Source organism: Vigna radiata, chromosome 1 (genome assembly GCF_000741045.1).
Source record: "Vigna radiata var. radiata cultivar VC1973A chromosome 1, Vradiata_ver6, whole genome shotgun sequence".
NCBI classification, from domain to species: domain Eukaryota; kingdom Viridiplantae; phylum Streptophyta; class Magnoliopsida; order Fabales; family Fabaceae; genus Vigna; species Vigna radiata.
In genome coordinates, this window is record NC_028351.1 from 5,253,975 (window position 1) to 5,276,960 (window position 22,986).

Sequence of the window (22,986 nt, forward strand, 5' to 3'; positions counted from 1 at the left end):
CAAACTGCAGTTTGTTGAGATTTTAACGTCATATTCCTTGTTTAGGATGTTTTTTCAAGTAACATGCAGGTATTCTTAACGCAATTAAAGTTACATATTCCTCGTTTCTGACTAATGTATTCGACTTTTCATTTCATTCTTTTGTTGCATGGGTTTTCATCCATTCTTGGTTGAAATCTCCCGTCAAAATCAGTCCAAATGTTGATAAAGTCCTATGGCGGTCCTCAGTATGATTTGCTGAAATAGAGTAGGCAAAAGAGAAAGCATAATTTGCTGAAAACATTATATTAAATAGAGCATTTAAATTTTAATTCGGCTGATACAAAATTGTAAGTTACAAAAATTGCTTTAGTACAATGTACGATACTAGTTTATCCCGTTACAAGAATTTCTTGCTATGATCAACGTCAAACTTGACAACGATGATAAGAAACCTCATCCACCAGCTTTAACAAATTTGCTGCTCTCACTTCTCTATAAATCCAACTAAAAAGAAGGCTCAAATGCTCGTCCACGCACAGTGCCTTCCTTAATTAGGTTTGGCATTGCAAGTTAAAATTGTCACCTAAATTTGGGAATTACTAAGAAAGGCGACCACACATCTCGAACTTTGAAATAATTTATCTACCCTTTGCCATACCATGCATTGAATATCAAGAAGTTTTCTAGCCTTTTCTTGTAAGCATGATTGCTGCCGAATTGTCTCACCATGAATCTGACAAGATGAAGAAATATTGTAAACATGCAATAGCAACCAATAAAATCACATTCGTCTGAAATCAATAAACACTAACTGACAGACAATGGGAAAGTAAGTAACCTTTAAAAATAGCCTGATGACAGCTTGTAGAAACTCGAAATTATTTCTGCAAGAAAGTTCATGAATAAAATAATCCAGAAGCCATTCAATAGATACCAACTCAGATCTCTTCTCTGCTTCTTGCTGATCATCATCATCAATGATCTGAAACATTCGAAGCTCCATATCCAGTGTTGATGGCGATAATCCTTTAATATAATCAGTGAATGCTGCATCTACAATGTGGAACGCTAAACTTTAGAGATAATTGCATTACGGATTTTCAGAGAAAGTAAATTATAATTAATCAACCACAATCTACGCATCATGCACACAAAAGTAAAATAGCTGAGGCCTTACAGTTGTCTGTCTCTTTTGAGCTTTGAAGGAAATACAGAAAACGTGATTGTGGCATATCTGATATTGTCTTCATTTGTTTCCCAACCTCTGTTTTATCTTTCTCCTTCAATGACAACTTTTCCGGCTCGAACAATATTTCCCCAGAGAGGGATGGAACAGAAGGCAAGAAGAATGGAGCTTTTTCAGGTTTTTTTGGAGGCTCAATAGGCTTATTGCGAACCTGGAATTTAGTAGTTTTAAATTTAACAAGCAAGAAAAAATACATGTCATTCATGACCATGGCAGAAAATATACATGAAATAAGGAAAAGGGGAAATTTGATTTAGAGAAGTTGTTTTCATTTCCGTACATCTAACTACAAAAATGTCACCATTTTGTCAACTTGTTACATATTTTTAAATTGTTTTCCATAATTCATATACAAGCTTTAGAAAATAATGTGACATTTTTTGTAATTAAAAGTAAAAATAGAAAAGAAAAATACAGAACATTCTCTCAAACCAAATGACCTCCAAGGTTTCAAAAGGTTCATATCATGAGATGCAATACTGCTGCTGAGAAATGAGGACCTTTATAATGTCTAAGTTGATCAAGTTCTGCCACTGGCTCTTAGGCAGCAAGGAAAGTGTAACCAACTCGGGTATTTGCTTATCCTGAATTGGGAATTCCAGGTCATTTTTAGGTTGGGATGCATTGACTGGCTCTTCAGAATGCTCATCTTGAGAACGTTCTACAGAAGAGATAGAGGGCAATTTGACACTCACAACCTCTTTTCCACTTGCATACGAATCTATGTTTGAAGTACTAGAGAACATTGCCTGGTTTACCCTGACAAAATTTCTCACTATCAAAACTGGTTTCTTCTTCAAAGTCATTAAATCACAAAAGTAACAATTTTCACATTCGGTATTATTTGCACCATTCAGAAACATAACAAAATCAGTCTTTCTGTTATTCCAAATATGATAGTAAATGTCTTATACGGAGAATGTTACTTCAGATAATTACACATCTCTAGCAATTCTAGAAAATGATATTCACTTAAGAGAAAATAATTACAAACCCAGGCCCAGAAAAGAATATCAATAAGATGCAATAAACATTTGGAAAAGAAGAAAATGTTTTCCCCAAAATTGTGTTTCATGAACCAAGAAAATAAAATTGGAAACTCACCACAAGTATACCCCATTTTGATCAACATGGGTAGTTGCTAATATATCCATGTTTGAGGACAGAGATAATGCTGTGATAGGTATATTAACATGTATTGCATCTAACTGTCTTGCTAAGATTACATCCCAAATTCTAAGACTTCCATCCATACTAGATGACAGAAGCCACTTCCCGTCCTCACTGAAGCACAAATCTGTTATTCGATCTGTGTGACCTTCAAATTTACGCACAAGTCTAAGAGCCACCACATCAAACAATCGAATTGTTAAATCATCTGCTACTGTAGCCAGGAGACCTAAAAATCAATAAAACTCTATAATCACTTCATGACCCTATACAGTAGGAATTTCTTTTCCCATACATTTTACATTATATTTTTTAACCATACATAAGAATTAGGAAAAAACAAACATGGAAAATAGAATACGAAAAGTAATATAAAAAAATTCTATTTACCGTTATAACGATGATACACAATCTTAACAACTGAACAGCCAATTTCCCATCTGGATTTAAGATCACGTTCTTTGAAATCCCAAACCTGCAATTATATATATTATATGAGAATTGCCTGTATAATGTAGCTATGCTAACCAAAGTGATTACGATTTCTTTCTATTAACTTTAACAAGTGGAAATCAGATTATCTTCAAACAGCAAATACAGACCTTTATATCTCCTTTGTATCCTGCACTAATCATGAGAGTATTTGTTGAGTCACAAGCAACTCCAACTACTTCACCATCATGAGCACAGCTTCTTGATTCTGATATGTCAATGTAAGAACCCCTGCGAATTCCAGATTGAAGGTTAAACCTTTCAATCCAACCACCTGCTGTCCCTAGAATGGCAAAATTGCCACAAGCACTGATAGCACAAGCCTGTTACCATATGAAAACAGTAGTCAGCTAGAACCAACCCATTTGTCAACAGACTTTTAAATATTGACACCCTAAGAGAACGCCACACACTTTGTAACATTATTACTCCACACATCCAACGGGTCTGTTATTAGAAAAAGGAATTCAAAGCAACGAAGTAGGTACTAAAACATAAGTATAATAATTTGCATATATCTTCTTTGAAAGCAAAGGTTTCTGATAAACAGAAAATATTGAATAAAGCGGGATTTCTGACCTTTACAGGCGTTGGATTTTCAGGACATGGATTCAGTATATGCTCACCAAGAACAAAATTTTGAAGTCTCCAAACATATGCCCTGGCAGTATCCATATGACAAGTAATCACATTGCACCAGTCACGTTCTCTAATTTCAGCTGAAGTTTTCACAAGAAAATATGTGATACTTCTGAAAATAGATTAAATAACAAATTCATCGAATAAAGAAATCATGAACTGCAACAATAGATATGCTACATGTGTATATATGTCAATTTAATCACAAGATGTTATTGACTTTTCTTTCACTCAACGATAGATTAGGGACTATATTTGCCGATAGGGGTCTATTTGGTATACAATACAAGACCTTTTATGGGGTTTTTCTAAGCAGAGACATGCAGAGAGAATACACAGCCTTATTCCATCCGGTCGATGTTTTATCGTTTTCTACGTTATTTTATTTGTAACCTGTTTTTCTTATGGATGATCCTCTATCCTCCAAATTCAGAGTAATTTTCTGCTCTCTGTCTCAATGATTTTATTCTTTTATTACAAGGAAAAAGTAAACAGTTTTAATTCCAAATTGTGACAATTACTAAATCCTAATTAAATTGACCAGAAGACAACACAAATTATCATTACCACAAACTTCTTTGTAAACCTATGGCCATATAACCCTCAATCATTTTGTCGGTTCAGCAGCTCTTTTAGTCAATGGAAAGAATCAATTCATATAAACGATAAATCAATAGACAAAGTTCCATTTATAAGTTTGGCCGTCAGGAAAATTACAGCTGAATGAAAACATGCCAGAAAGAACTTACCACAATCAAATGCAATCACAGGCTTCAATTTTATTTCTTCCTCCTGAGCAACAGATATACACAAAAAATAACAGAGGATAAGTAGATAATTTGAATTAAAGTATGTAAAACACAAGTTGCAAATTTAGTGTTCACACAAGAAGAGTTATTCAGTAAATACAACACAAATATAATTAAATGCATCATGATCATTAAATTGAACAAAGTTGGGTTACCAACTGCCGCTACTTCCATACAAATTGTTTACAAACAAAATGAAAAAAAAAAAAAAAAAATCGAAGAATCCCTGTACCATACACTTCTTAATCCCCTCTACCTACCCATGTTGACATTTACCTTAAAGCTCAGCGGAGGCATTATCACCTATATACATTAACATGGTTAATTGGTATAAAACATATCAATGACCTAATAACTAGGTAGTATAGAATAAAAGTAATTACAATCTCCATTATGCCAACATTCAAGTTTCAACATGGCATACAGGAACCATGAGTTACTGCACTCAACATAAACGAGTTGTCAAAATCATGTGCATATGAATCTCAGGTCTGAAACATTTAAAAATTACCACGTTTACTCTTCTCAAGCTTGTTGAAAAATTAGAGTAGGCAGATAGAAAACTTAGACGTATTTAAACTAGAGGGAAGAGTACAAATAGGAAATCTGAAACTCATGGAAAACAAAGCAAAGCAAAACATGAAACATAACCCACATGAGAATCTAAGCAACCAGAGTTCCCCCAATAAACCACAGAAAAATTATTCGTAATCTCAAAAATGTACTTATACACAGTTAAGCAACAAAAGCAAGAATAAGAACCCCCAGTCATACCTTCAATTTCAGTTTCTTAGCACGTTTAGAAACATGTCTTTGAGAAAGCTCCCTGCTTTGTTGATCCTGCCAAAATTTTAACAAATGAATCAATGTTGTAAATATGAGGAATTGAATAGATAATGCACAGTAAAGAGGCAATAAAAATTAAGCCATGAACTATGGTCATTACAATGGGCAGGGAAAATAAATGTATACAAAAACAGCTTAGAAAAGTTCAAAGCTGGAGAATTAAATTACAAGTATACATTTAATAATATCTGAATGCAGTGACACTGGCTTCCACATAACTAGCAAACCATACAAGGAGAAACTAGAGGGAATACTATTATTTTAATGCATATTATTAGTAGAGCTGTCGAATTGAGTATTGCAAATAGCAGCCCACCTATCTAACCAAAAAGATAAATTGATAGGATATAGGGTGATAGGTTATAATGGGTTTAGGATAGAAGGAAGAGGAAATAAGAGGGCAGATAAGAGGGAAGAGTTATTTGACAGTTAGTTGGTTAGTGAGAAGGGGAAACGAAACTTTATAAATAGAGAGTGGGTTCTGGTTGTACATGACATTTGTTGATGTGAATACATACATTCATTCTTTTCTTACCATTTGGGTTGAATAGTGTGAGTGTGTGCTCTGAGACAGTTAGGTTTCATATCCAGAAACCTAACATAAACCCTCTCACTTTTTACTATGGACACCACTCTCTCACTCAGCAGCACTTCCTAAGAGCAGCAGTGAAGCCCAACTCTCACTCACCCTTGAACCAAACAAAAATAACTGAAACCTACTCACAGGTTTGTGACCTACTTTTACAGCTCTAGTAATTGTTTGGAAATCGCTGTCCACATTGGCAATGCCTTTAACAACAGTAATAGTAATGAAAAAAAACTTTTTTTCATAACCAAATAGCAACTAATATTGAGGGAGAGAGAAGTCATAATCAGAACAAAACAATATTTTCCCTATAAATGAAAATTATAACCAACCTGAACTACAGAGAAAAGGCGAAAGGCACGATCCTGACCGGCTGAAAGAATATGTCTTCCGTTGGCATAAAACCTGCCATATAATTAGCAGGAGTAAGTAACAAGGACACATCCCAGGTTCAACGTGAAAAATCACAATCATTATGTAGTAAGTGCACAATATCTAAAAAATGCAGAATAGCTTAATGTGATCCATATGGTTAACATCATAATGAATCCCTCATTTTAGAAATAAATAAAATAACCAGTCAGAAAAGAAATAAAAATAATCTCGAAAAAACTTATCACTAGAAAGTAACTATTCTCTCAGAAAAATAGCTCTCCATATAAGAATCCATATGCTGAACATCATAGAGAGGTCAAGTAAACAATACTGTTCCAAAGCATAATTAATAATCAATTCCTTCAAAAACTAAATGTATAAACATTACTTTCTATGAATGCAACAAAGTTAAACATTTCCTATATAAATTAACACTTGAGGAAAAAATATTACTTTATGCAAAGAGGAGGAGCACTATGTCCACTTCGGAAGCGCAGAAGGCGAGGATCACCATCACTTGTATCAAATATCCACATCTGAGGAAATAAAAGTCAGACACTTTAGTACATCATCAGTAAGAATGGGAACGTAAAATTAATTAAAAGTAGAAACCAAGATGAAAATTGAAAAACTGTCTTCAGGCTTTGCTAGAATAAATTACCTTATCTATTAGAGCAAAAATATCGCACAAAAACACTTTGTTTCATCAAATAAAATATGAAACAAAATGGACAATGATATGAGCACAAGCTCCAATCATGATAATAACAAGTAAAGCACAAAGGCCTAAATAAAGTCCAGTCTATTCAACACTGAAAGCCAACAACCATGGTCAACCAGTAAAAATATAATAATATAGCTTAGGTGATTATAATCACCATAAATTTACAGTTTTCTATGAAAAAGAAAACTATTATCATTGAGAAAAATAATGTCATGTTGATAGTACATAGTGTTATATCGCAGATATCCAAGTTTACCTGCTATATGTCTCAAATATCTTAAAAATACACAAACAAATTCCTTTCTTTTTCTATAATAAATTTTGAACAGAGTCAACAGACAAGCATCTAAAGTTACATTCCAAAATAATATCCTCCCAAATACAAGGTCAAAAATTTAATCCCATGTATGCATGGATGCATCTGAAGAATAATTCTTACTTTAATTGAGTTGTCTGCTGATGAACTCATTAGCACTGGTTCATTGGCAAAAAAATGTAGCGAGGTGATCACACTATCATGAGCCTCTCTTATAACTGACTGGAGTCTTTTCTTTTCCAGATTCCATATGCTTATAACACCAGATGAACCTCCAGAAGCTAGAAGAGGTTGCCCGTCTGAAACAAGTAAAATAAATAAATTGTTAAAAAATAAAAATTACAAACATAAAAACAATGTAGAAAAGATTTTAGATTGACATTATTTAATCCAATATATTTTGATTGGAAGAAGACAATAGATTAGTATTTCCCTGGCAGAGAAGTGTAACACGTACTGACACTCATTGAATATATTTCATAAGGCAAATAATTAAGTTGAATAATACAACCAACACCGTCTTTAGAACCTCAAGCTGGGGATATCCAATTTAAAGGGGATCAAACACATTCCGAGACAATGAATGGTAGATTATCCATTAATTTTACTACAAGGCTTCAAAAATACATGTAATAACAGTTATAAAATATAATGGTGTTTCGTCCAAATTTACATAAAAAAAAAAAAAAAAAAAAAAACTATCTAGTAACAAAAATTACTTGATGACTTCAATATGAGTCAATAGAAATTATTAAAGTTATTAATATATAAAAAAATGAAAAGGACATGGTGAAATTATATGTTGCTAAGACAGATGGAAACCAAACGGATTCTTTGAGGAGTAGCATGATATCTACAATAAAATCACTACAGCAAGTGCAATGCATTAATAACAGCTTCCCATCCCTACCAGTGCAGAAAGATAAGGCAGTCACCGAACCACGTGTAGAATGTGTAAATGAAACCAACTCTTCATCATAACGAATGTTGTGAACATGAATCCTTCCATCTGAACAGCCAATAGCAACAACGTCCAAGGCAGGGGATGAAACACAACATGATATGGGTGAATTCCATCCATTAAACTCAAAAATCTTTTTCTTTGTGCTAATGTTCCAAAGCTGCATGGAACCTTGCTCACTTCCAATAAGAACCTGCTTACATGCTAATAATCACAAAGGGACCAATATAATTTTCTACAAATATTCCAAAGGGAAAAGGATGATTACCTTATTCAGGTAAGTATCTGGATGCATTATACAACTGGGGTTAAATTTCTCGTGCAGCATAATGTGCCCAAATGGTGCAAGGTTATCTTCAACTCCCTTAAATGGCCACAAGAACATGTTGCCACAAACATCCACACTGACGATATGTTCTCCAAACAACAGTAGCAACTTAACTTTAGCATTATGGCTGCTCCAAGTTGCAACCTGGAAAAGCATCCAATGTTAAAACTCCCCAAATGTTCCAAAAGAATAAAAAAAAGGACTGCCTAGTGTTGTTTTGGTTCTCCATAAGTCATTTTAATAGAGAAAAAGTAACCCACAGGTTAAAAATAATAATTAAAGAAGTTGTATGTGAGAGAACTTCTACAAATTAGCCCATAAAAAATTCATTTTAATTTTTCTTCTTTTTTCATTGGAAGGAGTTTATGGAGAAGCTCGTCCAAATAGGACTTTATGTAGAACCTGGTGTGCACGCTTGAAGACTGCAATGTTCTTTCCATAAGCAGCAAACGTGTATTCGCGATAAGATGCTAGTGCACTAATCTTCTTCGGCAGCTGAGGACCTTCACGGAAAATGACAAATTAGAAGATAACCCAAAGTTATGAAGATGAACAAGAAAAAACTGGAGACTTACCAACTAGAACTAGAGTGAGCTTTGCACACTGCAGAGAGAAAATTTTACATCCAAGGTGAAGTTGATTGAAAGTAAAATGAAGAAAATATCAAGTTAATATCACAGTTGAATCTGGAATAGAAAATAAAAACAGAGAAAGAATAAAAAAAAAATGAGCATATGGGTGTGGTTGAGAAATTACGTTAAAAATCTGAAAAGCCTTTCCAACGCTGACAGTAACGAAAGTTTCAGTACCGAGCCTCTGAACAGAGAACGGGACGCTGGTTGTGATGCACCCAATTGCTCTGTAAGGTTCAAATATACCCATTCTTGTACTTTCTCTTCTTCTTCTTCTATCAAATGGATTGATGAGGATGACTGGCCTCAATCCAGCACAACTCTCACGGCCCTAGCTTCTTCTCTGTGACAGGGGGAGGGTTTTGGCCTTAGGGTTTTAGGTTATTGATCAATTGAAGTGAAGACCAAAAACGCATCGTTTCACATCTTATTAAATTAATTTTAAAATAAAAATAAAAAATTACTTTTTTTAAGTATAAATTTGACTCTGGTAATCTTTTTATTATTATAAGGTTACCAGAATTATGCCTCTTAAAGCTTTGTTTTTACTATAATTATTTTGCATAGAATCAGTTTAATACTTAATTACTTTAAATGTGTACTCAGTCTCAAATTCGAAAATTTACTTATATTTGAAAAAAATCTAATAAATTGGAATGTAAAGTTGATTAGTAAATTTGTAATAGTTTATTTTAAATAAAATAAAATAAAATTATTTTATAATAAAATAATTATATGATTATGTAAATAATTTTATAATAAAATATCATCATTATTATTATTATTATTAGATTTTTATATTTTTAAATATTTTATTATATTTGTCTTATATTACTATTCTTTTAAATAACTTTAATTAATTACATTATATACTATTATATATATGTGTGTGTAATAGATAATACATAGATGAATTGTTGAAGAAAGGAGGTGCTATTGATTTTTCCCTTTTTGTGGTTTTGAATTGTGAGGTGAGGAGGAGACTATGCAAATTAGGACTGAGTCGATGCAAATCACGACCGAGTTGGAGTCAGACTCAGACTCTGAAGCTGCTGCTATATGGAAAGAAATTGAGGCTTCAGAGAGGTGATGGAATGAGTGAATCAATTGTAGAACTACCCAAAACTAGAATCTGTCTGATGATGTGTTTTTTCCGATGCAGCTTCCTTGTTTGTTCTATGTACCAAGAAGCCGCATCGTTGGCATCCTCTATTTTGGAACGCTTGCGTCATGGCTCCCTTGCAACTCTAGATATGCTGGAATCCACTGCCATGGTGCTGCTCCAGGCACTTATACATCTTCCCAGGTTTTTTCTTACATTCCCATCTCCATCTTCTCCACATTTCATTCTAAAATTGAACCGTCGTTGCTTTGGTGCAGGACTCAACACATTATTGATCAACTTAGACTGCATTTCATTTCAGTCAAAGCTATTCCTCCCCGTGTTCTTCTTACTGGGTAGGTATGCTTGCTTTCTTTAACATCTTTTGGTTGATAACAATTTCATGTATCATACCAGTTGGCTTCAGCTCAACTCTTGTTCAGCGTCAATCAATTTGATACCCACCTTGTCCATTTATTCATTGCAAAGTTTAATACATCCGATCACTGTGAATTGAACAGGTTTCCAAACACACCCTATGTCACGTATGATTGCCATTTTTAACTTTTATTCTTGATGTGAGCATTTCATTCCTGATCCCTGAATACCCGAGATAGCTTATTCGTTCTGGATCATGATTCTGCAAAATCTGCGTCCTTTCTATGTAGTGTTTAACAATAGGGTTGTACTGTTTTTATGTTTTCCATATAGATATGTCCGCAAACAGGGCATTAGTGAAAGACCATGTGTAAGGAGAGTGATACTACCAATTTTTTTACTTTTGGTTCAGTGTAACGATTGCAGCTGAGACTAGTAACCAAAAAATTAATAACAGAGAGGCAGAAGAGTCAATTACTGATGCAATTCAGCAAGGACAGCTGACAGCAGATCCTGATGATCATGGAGGCAGGAAAAGCACTAGAATTAAAATAACTAACTCTAGGTTGAGGGATTTTGATTGGTCAAGAGTTTACTATAAATTCTGTTGTGGTTAGAGAAAAGGGGGGACGACTATTTTCTCTGAATTTCTCTTTCTGGACCTGTTTCTCCTTTTGATGTTTGCGTTCATACTTGTTTTGGTCATTCTCTCTAATTCTCATGCTACCGTGTATGCATTCTGAGTTTTAATAATACTGCTGCAGAGAATTGATTTTGTTATTGGGTAAATTGTTCTTCTGTTACACAGAGCTTGTTTTCAAATTGCACAAGGTTCTGGGCTTGGTGTTCAAGAATTTGTCGAGGATTTCCTTAATGGATGGATTCTTGAAGATGCAAGATATTGTGCAGTCATTACAGAGACGAATGTAGAGGATGGAAGTATGAAAGAAAGACGCATAGTTCTTGAAATTAATGAATATTTGGAAGTTGTCGAGCTTTATGCCATCACACTTCTTGCAACAGTTCGAAAAGACATAGATCTTGCAATCTCCTGGGTTGAGGATGCGTCATTGCCTGAGGAAAACCGACAGGTATGAATGTTCTCCACAAATCAAGTTTTCATGTATCATATAAGTCAAGATTAATGGCTTCGTAAGCAGGCATCTGAATTAGAAATGAGAAACAAAGTTATGGTGTAATTTTGATTAATTGAAAAGAAAAAAAAAAAAAAAACAGTTCACTGCATTCTCTTTTGTCTTTATTGGTGGAAGGAATCAGATGTATACTTTTATCAGTACGTTAAATTTATTAATCTAAGCTGACATTTGGAAAAATTACTTCGCCAACTTTTTTTTTTTTAAATAGTGTTGTTTAGTTTGCTGTCTGCAGTGGTTATTTCATTGGTAAACTTTATCTCTAGCTGAATAGCTACTCTAAATATTACTATCATTCTCTGAATACAATACATTATATGTTAGGAGTCCTCTTCATTGATTTAAGTATCAGACTCGTACAAAATCAGAGGTAAATACAAGTATGCCATCAAAAGGAGCCCTCTCCTTCTCACACCAGAAAAGTCCATTTAAAAGAATTATTTAAAAAACTCCTCCAAAATCAATAGAGGGCTTATTCATAGCCTATACAATAACTGATTTAACTTAGTTTCCCACACCAAAATTATAACTTGACCTTCTTTCTTCTTCTAAACTAAACCTGCAGAGTTTATAATACTCCCTAAATTTATTCCTAGCATAACCAATAAACTCTTCTAGTCCTTTTGTAAGTTTTGGCTTGTTTGGTCTTAGGCAGTGTGCTTCCCTCATTCATTTGCTAACTATTTGTATGACATTATATTTTGTAGGGACTTCTGAGAAGGTTACGTTCCATGCATTCTCCTGAAAGTACTATTCTGTCACAACCTTTTCCTCAGTCACCTACAAATAGAAATGAAGATTATTCTTTGAAAGAACGAAATATTTCTGAAGGATTACCTCAAGCCTTCAAAACCAAACATCTAAACAATGAAAAGGATAGGTCCAAGAATGCTCTTATAAAATTGTCTAAACAAATAGAAGCATGTTTCTGTTGCTTCCGTGGTATCCATTTGAAGATTGGCTCTACTAAGTTTGTCGTAACTAGTGGGAAGATCTTGCTTGGCTGTTTACTAGTGTTCATCTACTATGTTTTCAGAAAGAAGCAAGCCACTATAAAAAGGTACTCATTAAATTTTTAGCTCCATAGTAGAATGTATCTCTAGTATCTGTTTTCTGCATCCTCTCATCTTTGGCGGATACAATCATCCTTTCATATCAAAATCGTCTTTAGTTGTATATTAGTCATTTTTGTTTTTACCTGTTTAGTTGCTGTAATTCATCTTAAGCAAAATATCACCTCTTTAGGACCTTTATTAGGGTTCAGATTTTAGCTTTGCTGCGGAGATAGGAAAGGATCCTGCTACCTTTGAAAAGTTCCTACGGAAAACCAGAAAATGGTCCCTAACAGAATTCCCATAACTTTTCTGCCCTTAACTTTCTAGAATTTAGGACAAGTGAATAAGAATTAATAACAAATTTCCCTGATGATAAGAAACTTAGAATCACATAGCAATAGAAGATTCCTCCTAGTGTTCCAAACCTGTCAACTACTCTCATACTCCGCCTTTCTACTTGGGTTTTATCACATTAATTCAGCAATCTTTTGACGAGCTATTTTCTTAGTTGGGATTAGTCGGGTTTGTGAAAAGCTATTGTAATGTTTAATTTTAATGGGTGTGGAGGGACTATCTTATATTCATGCAATCCTTATTTAACTTGTATTTTGATAACTTGTTATGTGGTTTGTAAGTAAAATACAATAGGACCATGGGAATATTATAATGTTAAAACTTGAAAAGGAGTGTGTTTTAGAACATACCTAGAACTGATGGACGGCAAGATTTTGAAGAGGCAGCTTGTGAGTTATGTTTTTTGACTTGAAAAACTTGTGATTCCTAGTATTTTTTGTTATAGAATTTGTAGGATATTTAGTAACCTTCTCTCAAGAACCATGTTATTGAAAATGGATTGACCTATATTTGATACTAGCTTTTAATTAAAACGCCCCCGACCCCCTCATGTGAATATTTTAGTCTCGTAATTTCTTATGGAATCTGTTATAATCATGAGTAAAATCCATTTCACTTTCTTCTGTCTCATGGTGAAGAATCTGCATTTTATTTATTCGAAGGTTGAGGCCCTTGGTTAACAAACAAGTGTTACTATACCGAATACTAAATTAATAATCTGCATTTTTTACTGTAACCAAACTCATTGAATGGATTTATAAGGGTTATAGCAAGTTTTGCAATATATATTTGCTCTCTCTTTGTGCTTCAGAGGGATTACATGATTCTGAATGACCGAGACTATTCGTGATTTAGGATTTTAAGAAGACAGGCTATCTCCGTAAAGAGGGCTTTGGTAGATTTGTGGCAGCTTGCATTTTCGTACCAAGTGAATCCTCTGGCAGCTGTTCAACCTCCATCTGTTGCAACACGTCAAGGTCAGTGAGGCCGTGATGGAATTGTTGACCGATCGAGCATTTCCTTAATCAGAAGCTTGTCATAACGTAACTGATCCTCAACCAAAGTTTCATTTGGGCAAATATTGTTTGAATATGCGTTAAAGTATGCTAATCAATCGAACCTTTGGATAACAATATATGTAACAATGTAGCACCACCCAACCTTCTATTAGCACAAAGTTTTCTTAATTTATCATTCTGTAGCCATATGTTATATCAGGAAAAAGTGAAGTATTGTGTGTAATTGCATTAGATGTCAGGAAGTGTTGGCGTGATTTGTCCTAAAACTTTGTACATTTTGCCCCATAGAAAAGTGGACAAAATTACACAACCCGGTTAAAAAATAATGATTTACCAAATAAATGTACTAGAGAAAATTTTTCCAGAGACGCTATTGATGTCTTCTTCTTATATGCCAACACCGAAATATAAAAACAATTAAATTTAGAATGTTTAGAGGTTGCATGGTTGTATAGCTTATTATTTTCTAAGGAAATTTAACTTTAATTTGACAATGTATCGAACAAGTTAAAGCAAAAAATGAAATTTAGGACAGCTAAATTAATCAATATGAATATAACTCTTAAAATTATTGTTTGTTGAATGTGAATATGATTAAAGAATGAATAATGAAGATACACAGTTATACAACATAAAAAAAAGTATAGTCTATAATCATCATGTATAACCGACACCAGAAACAAGTTACAATCTTATCCTGATACGTGATACTCCCTACGAATATACAACAAATTATACAATTCAAGGCAAAAAGAAAGATTTAAAATTTATTTTTCCGTAAATTTTTTAACACTAATTTAATTATAGATGAAATCTATGATAAAACTTTAACATTATGCATATTGTTAAATTGAAAATTGTTACTAATTTAATATTCGAGCTAATAACATTTTATTTAAACGTATTATATAGTCTAGATCCATCATTGAAAGGCTGGGCGTGTATCTCTGATGACAAAGACAAGAAGACACGTACACTTTGAGATGCAAGAAACATAGAAGGACTTGTTCAACCTTGTACCTTCACAATGATTATCAGTATTATTATTGAGATTATTTGTATAAAAAATATTATTTGTATTATCATTATTATTAGTGTTACTGTGAGAAGGGTGAAAAAGATTATTATTATTATTATTATTATTATTATGTTAGGAGAGAAAGAAAAGAAAAGAAGGAGGTACCTGAGCTGTAAAAGAGAAGTGCTATTATTGGGTGTGTGTGATTTTCTCTCTCCTTGCGTTTTTGCATGTTTGAATGGAATGTGATGTAAAGTTTTGCATCCTCAATCATCTCGAACTCTTTTCTTCCTCGGCCGTTTGAAACAGATAGGCCTGTCTGGAGGGCGTGCACGGCGCACCCTTCTCTGTGCGTGTGCCAACCCTGTCCCTTCACTATGGCACTCTCCACTTCTTTGACTCCATTCACGTTTCTCCTTTCATCTTCATTTCTATCGCATATTCTTCTCATCGTAACTGCTTCAGACAAAGAATTGCTCCTCGGATTCAAAGACTCCATTGAAAACAAACATGTCTTGTCTTCCTGGAATGAATCCGTCCCTCCATGTTCTCCCAAACAACCTAACTGGCCTTACATTCACTGTTATAAAGGACACGTCTGGGGTTTGACGCTCGAGAACATGAGACTCAAAGGGGTCGTTGACGTTCAAGCCCTCCAGAAGCTACCCTATCTTCGAACCTTAAGCCTCAAGAACAATGATTTTAACACTGAATGGCCTTACATCAACGGCATTCTGGGTTTGAAGGCCCTTTTTCTTTCCAATAACAAGTTTTTTGGGGAGGTTCCTGCTCAGGCTTTTCAGGACATGAAATGGTTAAAGAAAATCCATTTGTCCAACAACCGCTTCACCGGTCATATTCCAACTTCCCTCGCATCCATGCCCAGGCTTATCGAGTTGAGGCTCGAAGGAAACCAATTCACCGGCTCCATACCCAATTTTCTACGCCCATTGCAATCTTTTTCTGCAGCTGATAATAAATTAGAGGGACAAATACCAGAGGGCCTCCGTGACCTCCCAGTTTCAGCTTTCTCTGGTAATTAAGCCAAAAACTAACATATGAGTACATATTTTACTGTTTCATCCAACTACAACTTCGACTTTCCATGGCTAGTTTGTCAAAGGTTTTAAAATATGGTTTGTTTTGTGACCAATGTTAATGTTAAGGATCATAAGGCCGCGACTGCAATTTATAACCTATTCTATCTTCCATGCATACTTTTATCATGCAGATCATGGAACTGAAGCTTCACTTTTTATTACATAAATTACAAAAAATATGTAAGTTTTAAACCCTTATATTATAATTCCTAAATAAATATTTGTTCGAAATGAGCATGCAGGTAATGAAGGGCTATGTGGAGCACCATTAGAAGCATGCAAGTCCAAAAAGCTATCACTTCTGAGTATTATTGTGACTGTTGTTCTTGTTCTTGTAGCACTGGTTGTTATTGGAGCAGTAGTGTTGTTAGTCCTTCGCCGGAGAAGAGAGCAGCTGCCAGATGTGTCTGAGGAAGATTCACCATCAGTGTCCCACATGAAAGCAAGAAGTAGGGAACCATCGGAGGAAGGAAGTCGCAGGTCCCGCTCCTCGAGCCGCATCAGCAAAGGAGACACCATGATGTTATCGTTTGTGAGGGATCACAAAGACCAGTTTAATTTGCATGAACTACTGAGTGCCTCAGCTGAGGTACTGGGCAGTGGTTGTTACAGCTCTTCCTACAAGGCTTCTTTGTTAAATGGACCAGTTATGGTGGTCAAGAGATTCAAGCAAATGAACAATGTCGGAAGGGAAGAGTTTCACGAGCACATGCGACGGTTTGGACGGTTAAATCATCCTAATCTGCTTCCTCTCATTGCCTACTACTACAGAAAGGAGGAGAAACTCTTCGTTACTGACTTTGTTCACAATGGCAGCTTGGCTGTTCGCCTCCATGGTATATTATATGTATTGTTTTTTCTTTAACCATTTCTTCTAATTTGGTGCAGTGTTTGACTATCAATGATGATGTGATCCATGTAATTTTTCTTGAAGCAAGAGATGGTTATTTGTTTCAGGATACCAAGCTCTAGGGCAGCGAAGCCTGGAGTGGGCAAGTAGGTTGAAGATAGTGAAAGGCATAGCAGAAGGACTTGAATATCTTTACAGGGAGATGCCAAGCTTAATAGCGGCGCATGGACATCTGAAATCCTCGAACGTTCTTCTGAATGAATCTTTGGAACCCCTTCTGACGGACTATGGGTTGGTACCGGTGATAAATCAAGACCTTGCTCCTGACATAATGGTGATCTATAAGTCCCCAGAGTATTTGCAGCATGGTCGCATTACAAAGAAGACTGATGTGTGGAGTCTTGGGATAATTATTTTGGAGATTCTAACGGGAAATCTTCCTGTTAACTTTCTACAAGGAAAAGGAAGTGATTTGAGTTTGGGAAACTGGGTCCATTCGGTCTCGGAAGAGTGTAGCAGTGAGGTGTTTGATAAGGATATGGAGATAAGCAGAAACAGTGAGGGAGAGATGATAAAGCTTTTGAAGATTGCATTGGCTTGTTGTGAAAGGGACGTTGACAAGAGATGGGACTTAAAAGAAGTTGTAGATAGAATTCATGAAGTAAACGAAACTGATAACGAGGATCAATGTTCCCGTTCTTCTTCTAATGCTAGTGAAGTTGAAATCAAGCAGACTCAGTCAGGTGAAGTTAGTTTCTCCATAGATATGGCTCAATGAGGTTGTCAAGGCATCATCATGAATGAAGGAATGAAATGCATCCATGCATGCAAGATGATGAGATAGATTTTGAAGTTGATTCAACTCATTTGTTTAGTACTTAGTTTCATTTATTCCAACTTATACAAAGGCTATCTGAAGCTTCTAATTCTTTTATAGGAGAGCATGTACAGTAATTTAGGAAGGAAAATAGAATACACTCATTCTTGTGCACAACAAATGTATTGTCATGGCTTCAATATAAATGTTATTATATATACTCAAATGCATCATTATTCATTCAAAAAATTCTCACTGAATTTAAGTACATATTATCTATAAGAAGAAAATTGGACATTGATACTTCCTTTTGAGTTGTTAAACTGTATATATTTTTGAAAAATATTTTTTTAACAATTTTTTTACAACTTTTTTATAACTACGAACCAATAAAATAGTCATATTATTAAAAAAAATTGTTAACATTTCATAATCCTATATTTTTTGTTTGTGACAACATTAGTTACTAAGTAAAAAATTCGCATTTAAGTGGCAATTCTTCATGTTATGGAGTATGCACTTGAAATCAAATTAAAAAAAAAATAATATAATACGGTTAATTTAAGATTTATTTTTCTTTTAAATAATAAATCACAAAATGTTTTCTAACTTTAGAAGTAGTTTTTATATAGAATATAATTTCAAAATAATCTCAAAATTTTATATATTATTTAAATTAACTCTGAATTTTTTTATAGATATAAATAGTTTGTGTCTTGATGTTATAAATAACTATTTATAACTGAAACTTTATTTTGGATTACTTTTTCAGTTAAAGTAAAAAAAAAAAAGATTGAGACATGATGATGGAATGATGAAAAACTCGAAAGAAAGAAAAAAAATTAAAATTTTATTTTGAATTAAACTTTCGGTTTAAAAATGATTTTAAAAATACATAAATATATATCTTTGTATGTACTAAAATTTGAGAAAGTGAGTGTTTTAAATTTTATTTTAATTTATTATGACCGAATGTGTATACTAGATAGATGAGTGTCTATGCAAGATTTCCTAAAAAAATTATCATAATTAATTCGAAATTAAAAAGTAACTCTCACACATTGTTGTAAACACAGCTAATAAATTTAAGGATTAACTAAGAGCAAATATATCTATATTTGTGTAGAGAGAAGTTGATGTAGAGAACATTTTTGTCTGGAATTTGACTATATCCTTTACAAACTGATAAGGATTTGGTGATGTGAGAGAAGATAACTGCAACCCAACTGTACATTCCCAAAACGAAAGGTTGCTCCTACGAAAACTGCTAATTTTGGAACTCATCAACAAATTGCAAACCAACGACAGCACAATTCTCAATTCTTATATTTATGTCATCAAACCCAATGCTGCTTACTCAATAATTTCTCAAAATCCTCCGACAAATCATTCTAGGAAAATTCAAAAGATGTCGAGGATGAACTCAGAGAAGAAGCTTGGTGCAGGACGTGTGGTGGCTGTGGCCATTGAGAATAACAAGACCAGCCAACATGCTGCCAAGTGGGCAGTCGACAACCTTCTTCCCAAGGATCAATGTCTCTTGCTCATCCATGTCAGACCAAAATCATCCTCAGGTTGTTCCATATCTCATTCAAACCTTTACATAATGTTAAGTTCTTAGGAATTACTATCAATAATATTAAAAAGGAAAAAGAAAATATTTCATGTTGACATGCATATACACATTCCTGACTTCAATGCCTGATGAGTGCAGCGAATTCCGCCAACGAAGCTGTGGGTGACAACGAATCCAAGGAACTCTTCGAATCGTTTAGAGTTTTCTGCAATAGAAAAAGTGTTAGTTCTCGTGAAAATCTGTGTGATATCTCAGAACTAGTTCATGAACAAGATACTAAAATTGTTGACTTGTGTTTACTTCCGACAGATACAATGCAGAGAAGTGTTATTGGAGGACATGGATATATCTAAGGCATTATTGGAAAACATTTCTGTGAATTCCATCGAGTTTCTGGTACTTGGGGCGCCATCAAGGGGTGGCATTGTTAGGTAAAGAACTTTTTTTCCTTAATCGATATTAATCATCTTCTTAATAACATTGAAATTCTAGTTTTGGTTGCTAACAGATCCCATTGAAATTAATATTCATGACAGGAGATTTAGAACAACGGATGTTCCAAGCTCTGTGTCAAAGGGTGCGCCACCATTCTGCACAGTGTATATAATTTCTAAAGGAAAAATCTCGAGTGTGAGATCTGCTACTGCTCCATTGGCTCCTAAACCTGCTGCAGCACGTAACCAATTGCAGCCACAACAGCCACAGCCACTACAACCACAGCCACGCTACCAGCCACTGATGCGAAACCCTGAAGGACTTTTGGAATCTCATCAAACTCGCAACTACCCACCAAGACGTATATGTCAATTCATTTTTCTCTTTATTTTCAATTTGCCATATCCAATCATGCCATTCTGATCTACCAGTCTCTCTCTATATATATATACAAATATAATTCATTTGAATTACTTAAATGCAGCTTCACAAGGGAGTGGAACACATAAGATGGTGTTGGATGATGATGATATCATGTAAGTTACCATCAAGATTAAACGTTATACTGTTGTTTGTAGAAATAAGATTTCACCGTTTATGGTATATATGGTCCTGCAGATCACCATTCACAAGGGCTGGCAAATCATACGAGTCTTCAAAACTTCCAGATTCTGACATATCATTTGTGAGCAGCGGAAGGCCAAGCATTGATCGAATATTCCCGACAATGTACGACGATTTGGACACTGCGAGTGGAAGGCTTTCGGGTGTTTCTGATTCTGACACCAGAAGCTTCGCTTCTTCATTGTCCTCGCAAGGAATTGATGACTTCTCCTTCTCCTCGCAATCAAGGTTATCAGACTGCACGGTACGTACGTACATAGCAATCAAGAATGCATGCATGCACGTATGTGTAAGAAAGCAAATTAAAAGTCGATTTTTTTCTTGTTTTCTATATTTACAGGATGATGTTGAATTCGAGATGAGGAGGCTGAAGCAGGAACTGAAGCAGACGATGGATATGTACAGCTCGGCCTGCAAAGAAGCTATGACTGCAAAGCAGAGGGCAATGGAGCTTCAACGGTGGAAAGCGGAAGAACAGAAGAGATCGGAAGATTCGGAAACGGTTGATGCCTCGGCCATACAATTCATGGAGATGGAGCAGGATAGAATTAGAGCAGAAGCCCTTGAAAAAATCGCCGCACTGGAAGCACAGAAGAGAATGACCCAAGTAGAGAGAAGGAGACCGAGTGAAAGCTTTGGACACGGCCCTGCCATGTACAGAAGGTACACCATTGAGGAAATTGAAGAGGCAACAAACATGTTTTCGGACTCTCTTAAGATCGGCGAAGGAGGTTATGGTCCTGTCTACAGGAGTGAACTCGATTGCACCCAGGTTGCCATCAAGGTCTTGAAGCCAGATGCAGCTCAAGGGCGCGAGCAGTTTCAACAGGAAGTATGGTTTCTTGCAATTTAACACAAAAAGAAAAACGATTTCATGATACGAAAAGAGACATGAACAAGTTTAAAATGATAAATTTGGTTGCTTTATGCAGGTAGAAGTGTTGAGTCGCATAAGGCATCCGAACATGGTTCTGTTGCTGGGGGCATGTCCAGAGTATGGTTGTCTTGTGTATGAGTACATGGCGAATGGAAGCTTGGATGATTGCTTGTTCAGGAGAGGAAGCTCACGTCCTCCTCTTCCATGGCAGCTAAGGTTCCAAATTGCCGCAGAGATAGCAACAGGTCTGCTTTTCCTCCACCAGACAAAACCAGAGCCACTGGTCCACCGTGACCTAAAACCGGGCAACATTCTCCTTGACCGGAACTACGTGAGCAAGATCAGTGACGTGGGGTTGGCAAGGCTGGTGCCTCCTTCGGTTGCAGACAGTGTGACACAGTATCGCATGACTTCCACTGCCGGAACCTTCTGCTACATCGACCCGGAGTACCAGCAAACGGGCATGCTGGGAATCAAATCCGACATATACTCTCTGGGGATCATGCTTCTGCAATTGGTGACGGCGAGGCCTCCGATGGGTTTGACTCATCATGTTTCGAGATCCATCGAGAACGGAACTTTTCCCGAGATGCTTGACCCAGCTGTTGAGGACTGGCCAGTTGAACATGCCTTGCATTTCGCAAAGCTTTCCCTGGGATGTGCTGAAATGAGGAGAAAAGATAGACCTGATCTTGGAAAAGTTGTCTTGCCTGAGCTCAATAAGCTCAGGGCATTTGCTGAAGATAGCATGTCGCCTATGATGATGTTTGGACTTCGAACCGGAGGAAGTGGCGGCGGCGGTGGAGGGTATATTCCAAGAAACAGTAACCCATCATCATCCACACATTCTGTCAGTGCTAGCTCCACTTAATTAGTTTTTGCTTGGAAATGATTGTGATTCTTTAAATTTCCTAATCATCAAATACTGAACGAATATATCTTTCATTGTAGGACACGAGTAATTTGTCTGGGTTCTCTGGATACGAAAGCCGCTCAAGCTCATCATCACAGGGGAGACTGTAATCCAAGTGTGTAAATATTCAGATTCACCACAGCATTTTGGAAGTCCTCAACCCATGAAATGAATATGATATGAGGCAGCAGGATCATCATTCACAACACTCACTCCTGTTTCATATCATATATCATTGACAGCACTCGGAGAAAATCCTCCGAGAAAATGTTCCAATCCTTCATTCTATTCCACGCCACAAGTTGATGCACAGAACAAACACAATTCATCGGACTTCAGCGTACTTTGTCTTTGTTTCTCAATATATGTTGTTTTACTCAACCAATTAATACAAACAAAGCATTGATGGAATCTCTTAGAAAACTCTCTTTCGATTCGCTTCTTCGCTTTACACAAATTAAAACCATTGCTTAATCTTTTTCTAAATTATATTTAGTTGTAAATACAATTAAATAAAGTTTGGAATCTATCTCACTTGCTCACCACCGACATATTTTTACATTCCTTTAATAATAATGTAAAAGTAAAACATAATAAAAAATAATATT

The 22,986-nt window shown here is 35.3% G+C and overlaps 4 protein-coding genes across 4 annotated transcripts; 3 read left to right on the plus strand and 1 right to left on the minus strand.

Annotated features, from left to right (window-relative positions):
- Positions 1-269: 269 nt before the first annotated feature.
- LOC106775494 (WD repeat-containing protein 36) lies at positions 270-9,496 on the minus strand. The gene is made up of 18 exons (XM_014662626.2): positions 9,231-9,496; positions 9,050-9,077; positions 8,877-8,977; positions 8,415-8,618; positions 8,096-8,339; positions 7,309-7,484; positions 6,599-6,681; positions 6,103-6,175; positions 5,113-5,178; positions 4,279-4,321; positions 3,470-3,609; positions 3,001-3,213; positions 2,789-2,873; positions 2,333-2,627; positions 1,729-1,987; positions 1,160-1,379; positions 821-1,035; positions 270-715 (listed from the first exon to the last, which is right to left on the minus strand). Exons 1-18 carry the CDS (start codon positions 9,354-9,356, stop codon positions 566-568), a joined length of 2,721 nt encoding a protein of 906 aa, XP_014518112.1. The 5' UTR covers positions 9,357-9,496; the 3' UTR covers positions 270-565.
- Positions 9,497-10,023: 527 nt separating this feature from the next.
- LOC106774198 (protein APEM9) lies at positions 10,024-14,478 on the plus strand. The gene is made up of 6 exons (XM_014661219.2): positions 10,024-10,192; positions 10,269-10,412; positions 10,487-10,564; positions 11,395-11,677; positions 12,448-12,800; positions 14,005-14,478. Exons 1-6 carry the CDS (start codon positions 10,092-10,094, stop codon positions 14,132-14,134), a joined length of 1,089 nt encoding a protein of 362 aa, XP_014516705.1. The 5' UTR covers positions 10,024-10,091; the 3' UTR covers positions 14,135-14,478.
- A 112-nt stretch (positions 14,479-14,590) lies between these two features.
- On the plus strand, positions 14,591-18,144 carry LOC106756228 (pollen receptor-like kinase 2). Its single transcript, XM_014638558.2, has 3 exons — positions 14,591-16,221; positions 16,529-17,122; positions 17,244-18,144. The coding sequence occupies exons 1-3, from the start codon at positions 15,564-15,566 to the stop codon at positions 17,912-17,914; spliced, it is 1,923 nt and encodes a 640-aa protein (XP_014494044.1). The 5' UTR covers positions 14,591-15,563; the 3' UTR covers positions 17,915-18,144.
- On the plus strand, positions 17,772-22,707 carry LOC106756233 (U-box domain-containing protein 52-like). The gene is made up of 10 exons (XM_022782538.1): positions 17,772-17,879; positions 19,349-19,527; positions 19,668-19,750; positions 19,839-19,960; positions 20,066-20,325; positions 20,449-20,500; positions 20,583-20,832; positions 20,929-21,420; positions 21,521-22,315; positions 22,417-22,707. Exons 2-10 carry the CDS (start codon positions 19,362-19,364, stop codon positions 22,486-22,488), a joined length of 2,292 nt encoding a protein of 763 aa, XP_022638259.1. The 5' UTR covers positions 17,772-17,879; positions 19,349-19,361; the 3' UTR covers positions 22,489-22,707.
- The last annotated feature ends 279 nt before the right edge of the window (positions 22,708-22,986 follow it).

Bases quoted from the DNA above. Each gene is read 5' to 3' on its own strand.
- LOC106775494 (XM_014662626.2), bottom strand. From the start codon at position 9,356: ATGGGTATATTTGAACCTTACAGAGCAATTGGGTGCATCACAACCAGC. The intron at 6,176-6,598 runs GTAATATTTTTT...ATTATATGGCAG, and splicing joins GCTCCTCCTCTTTGCATAAA to GTTTTATGCCAACGGAAGAC. The intron at 2,628-2,788 runs GTAAATAGAATT...ATTGATTTTTAG, and splicing joins TGTGTATCATCGTTATAACG to GTCTCCTGGCTACAGTAGCA.
- LOC106774198 (XM_014661219.2), top strand. From the start codon at position 10,092: ATGCAAATTAGGACTGAGTCGATGCAAATCACGACCGAGTTGGAGTCA. The intron at 10,193-10,268 runs GTGATGGAATGA...TTTCCGATGCAG, and splicing joins GAAATTGAGGCTTCAGAGAG to CTTCCTTGTTTGTTCTATGT. The intron at 11,678-12,447 runs GTATGAATGTTC...TATATTTTGTAG, and splicing joins TGCCTGAGGAAAACCGACAG to GGACTTCTGAGAAGGTTACG.
- LOC106756228 (XM_014638558.2), top strand. From the start codon at position 15,564: ATGGCACTCTCCACTTCTTTGACTCCATTCACGTTTCTCCTTTCATCT. The intron at 16,222-16,528 runs GTAATTAAGCCA...ATGAGCATGCAG, and splicing joins CCCAGTTTCAGCTTTCTCTG to GTAATGAAGGGCTATGTGGA. The intron at 17,123-17,243 runs GTATATTATATG...TATTTGTTTCAG, and splicing joins CTTGGCTGTTCGCCTCCATG to GATACCAAGCTCTAGGGCAG.
- LOC106756233 (XM_022782538.1), top strand. From the start codon at position 19,362: ATGTCGAGGATGAACTCAGAGAAGAAGCTTGGTGCAGGACGTGTGGTG. The intron at 20,501-20,582 runs GTAAGTTACCAT...ATGGTCCTGCAG, and splicing joins TTGGATGATGATGATATCAT to ATCACCATTCACAAGGGCTG. The intron at 20,833-20,928 runs GTACGTACGTAC...CTATATTTACAG, and splicing joins CAAGGTTATCAGACTGCACG to GATGATGTTGAATTCGAGAT.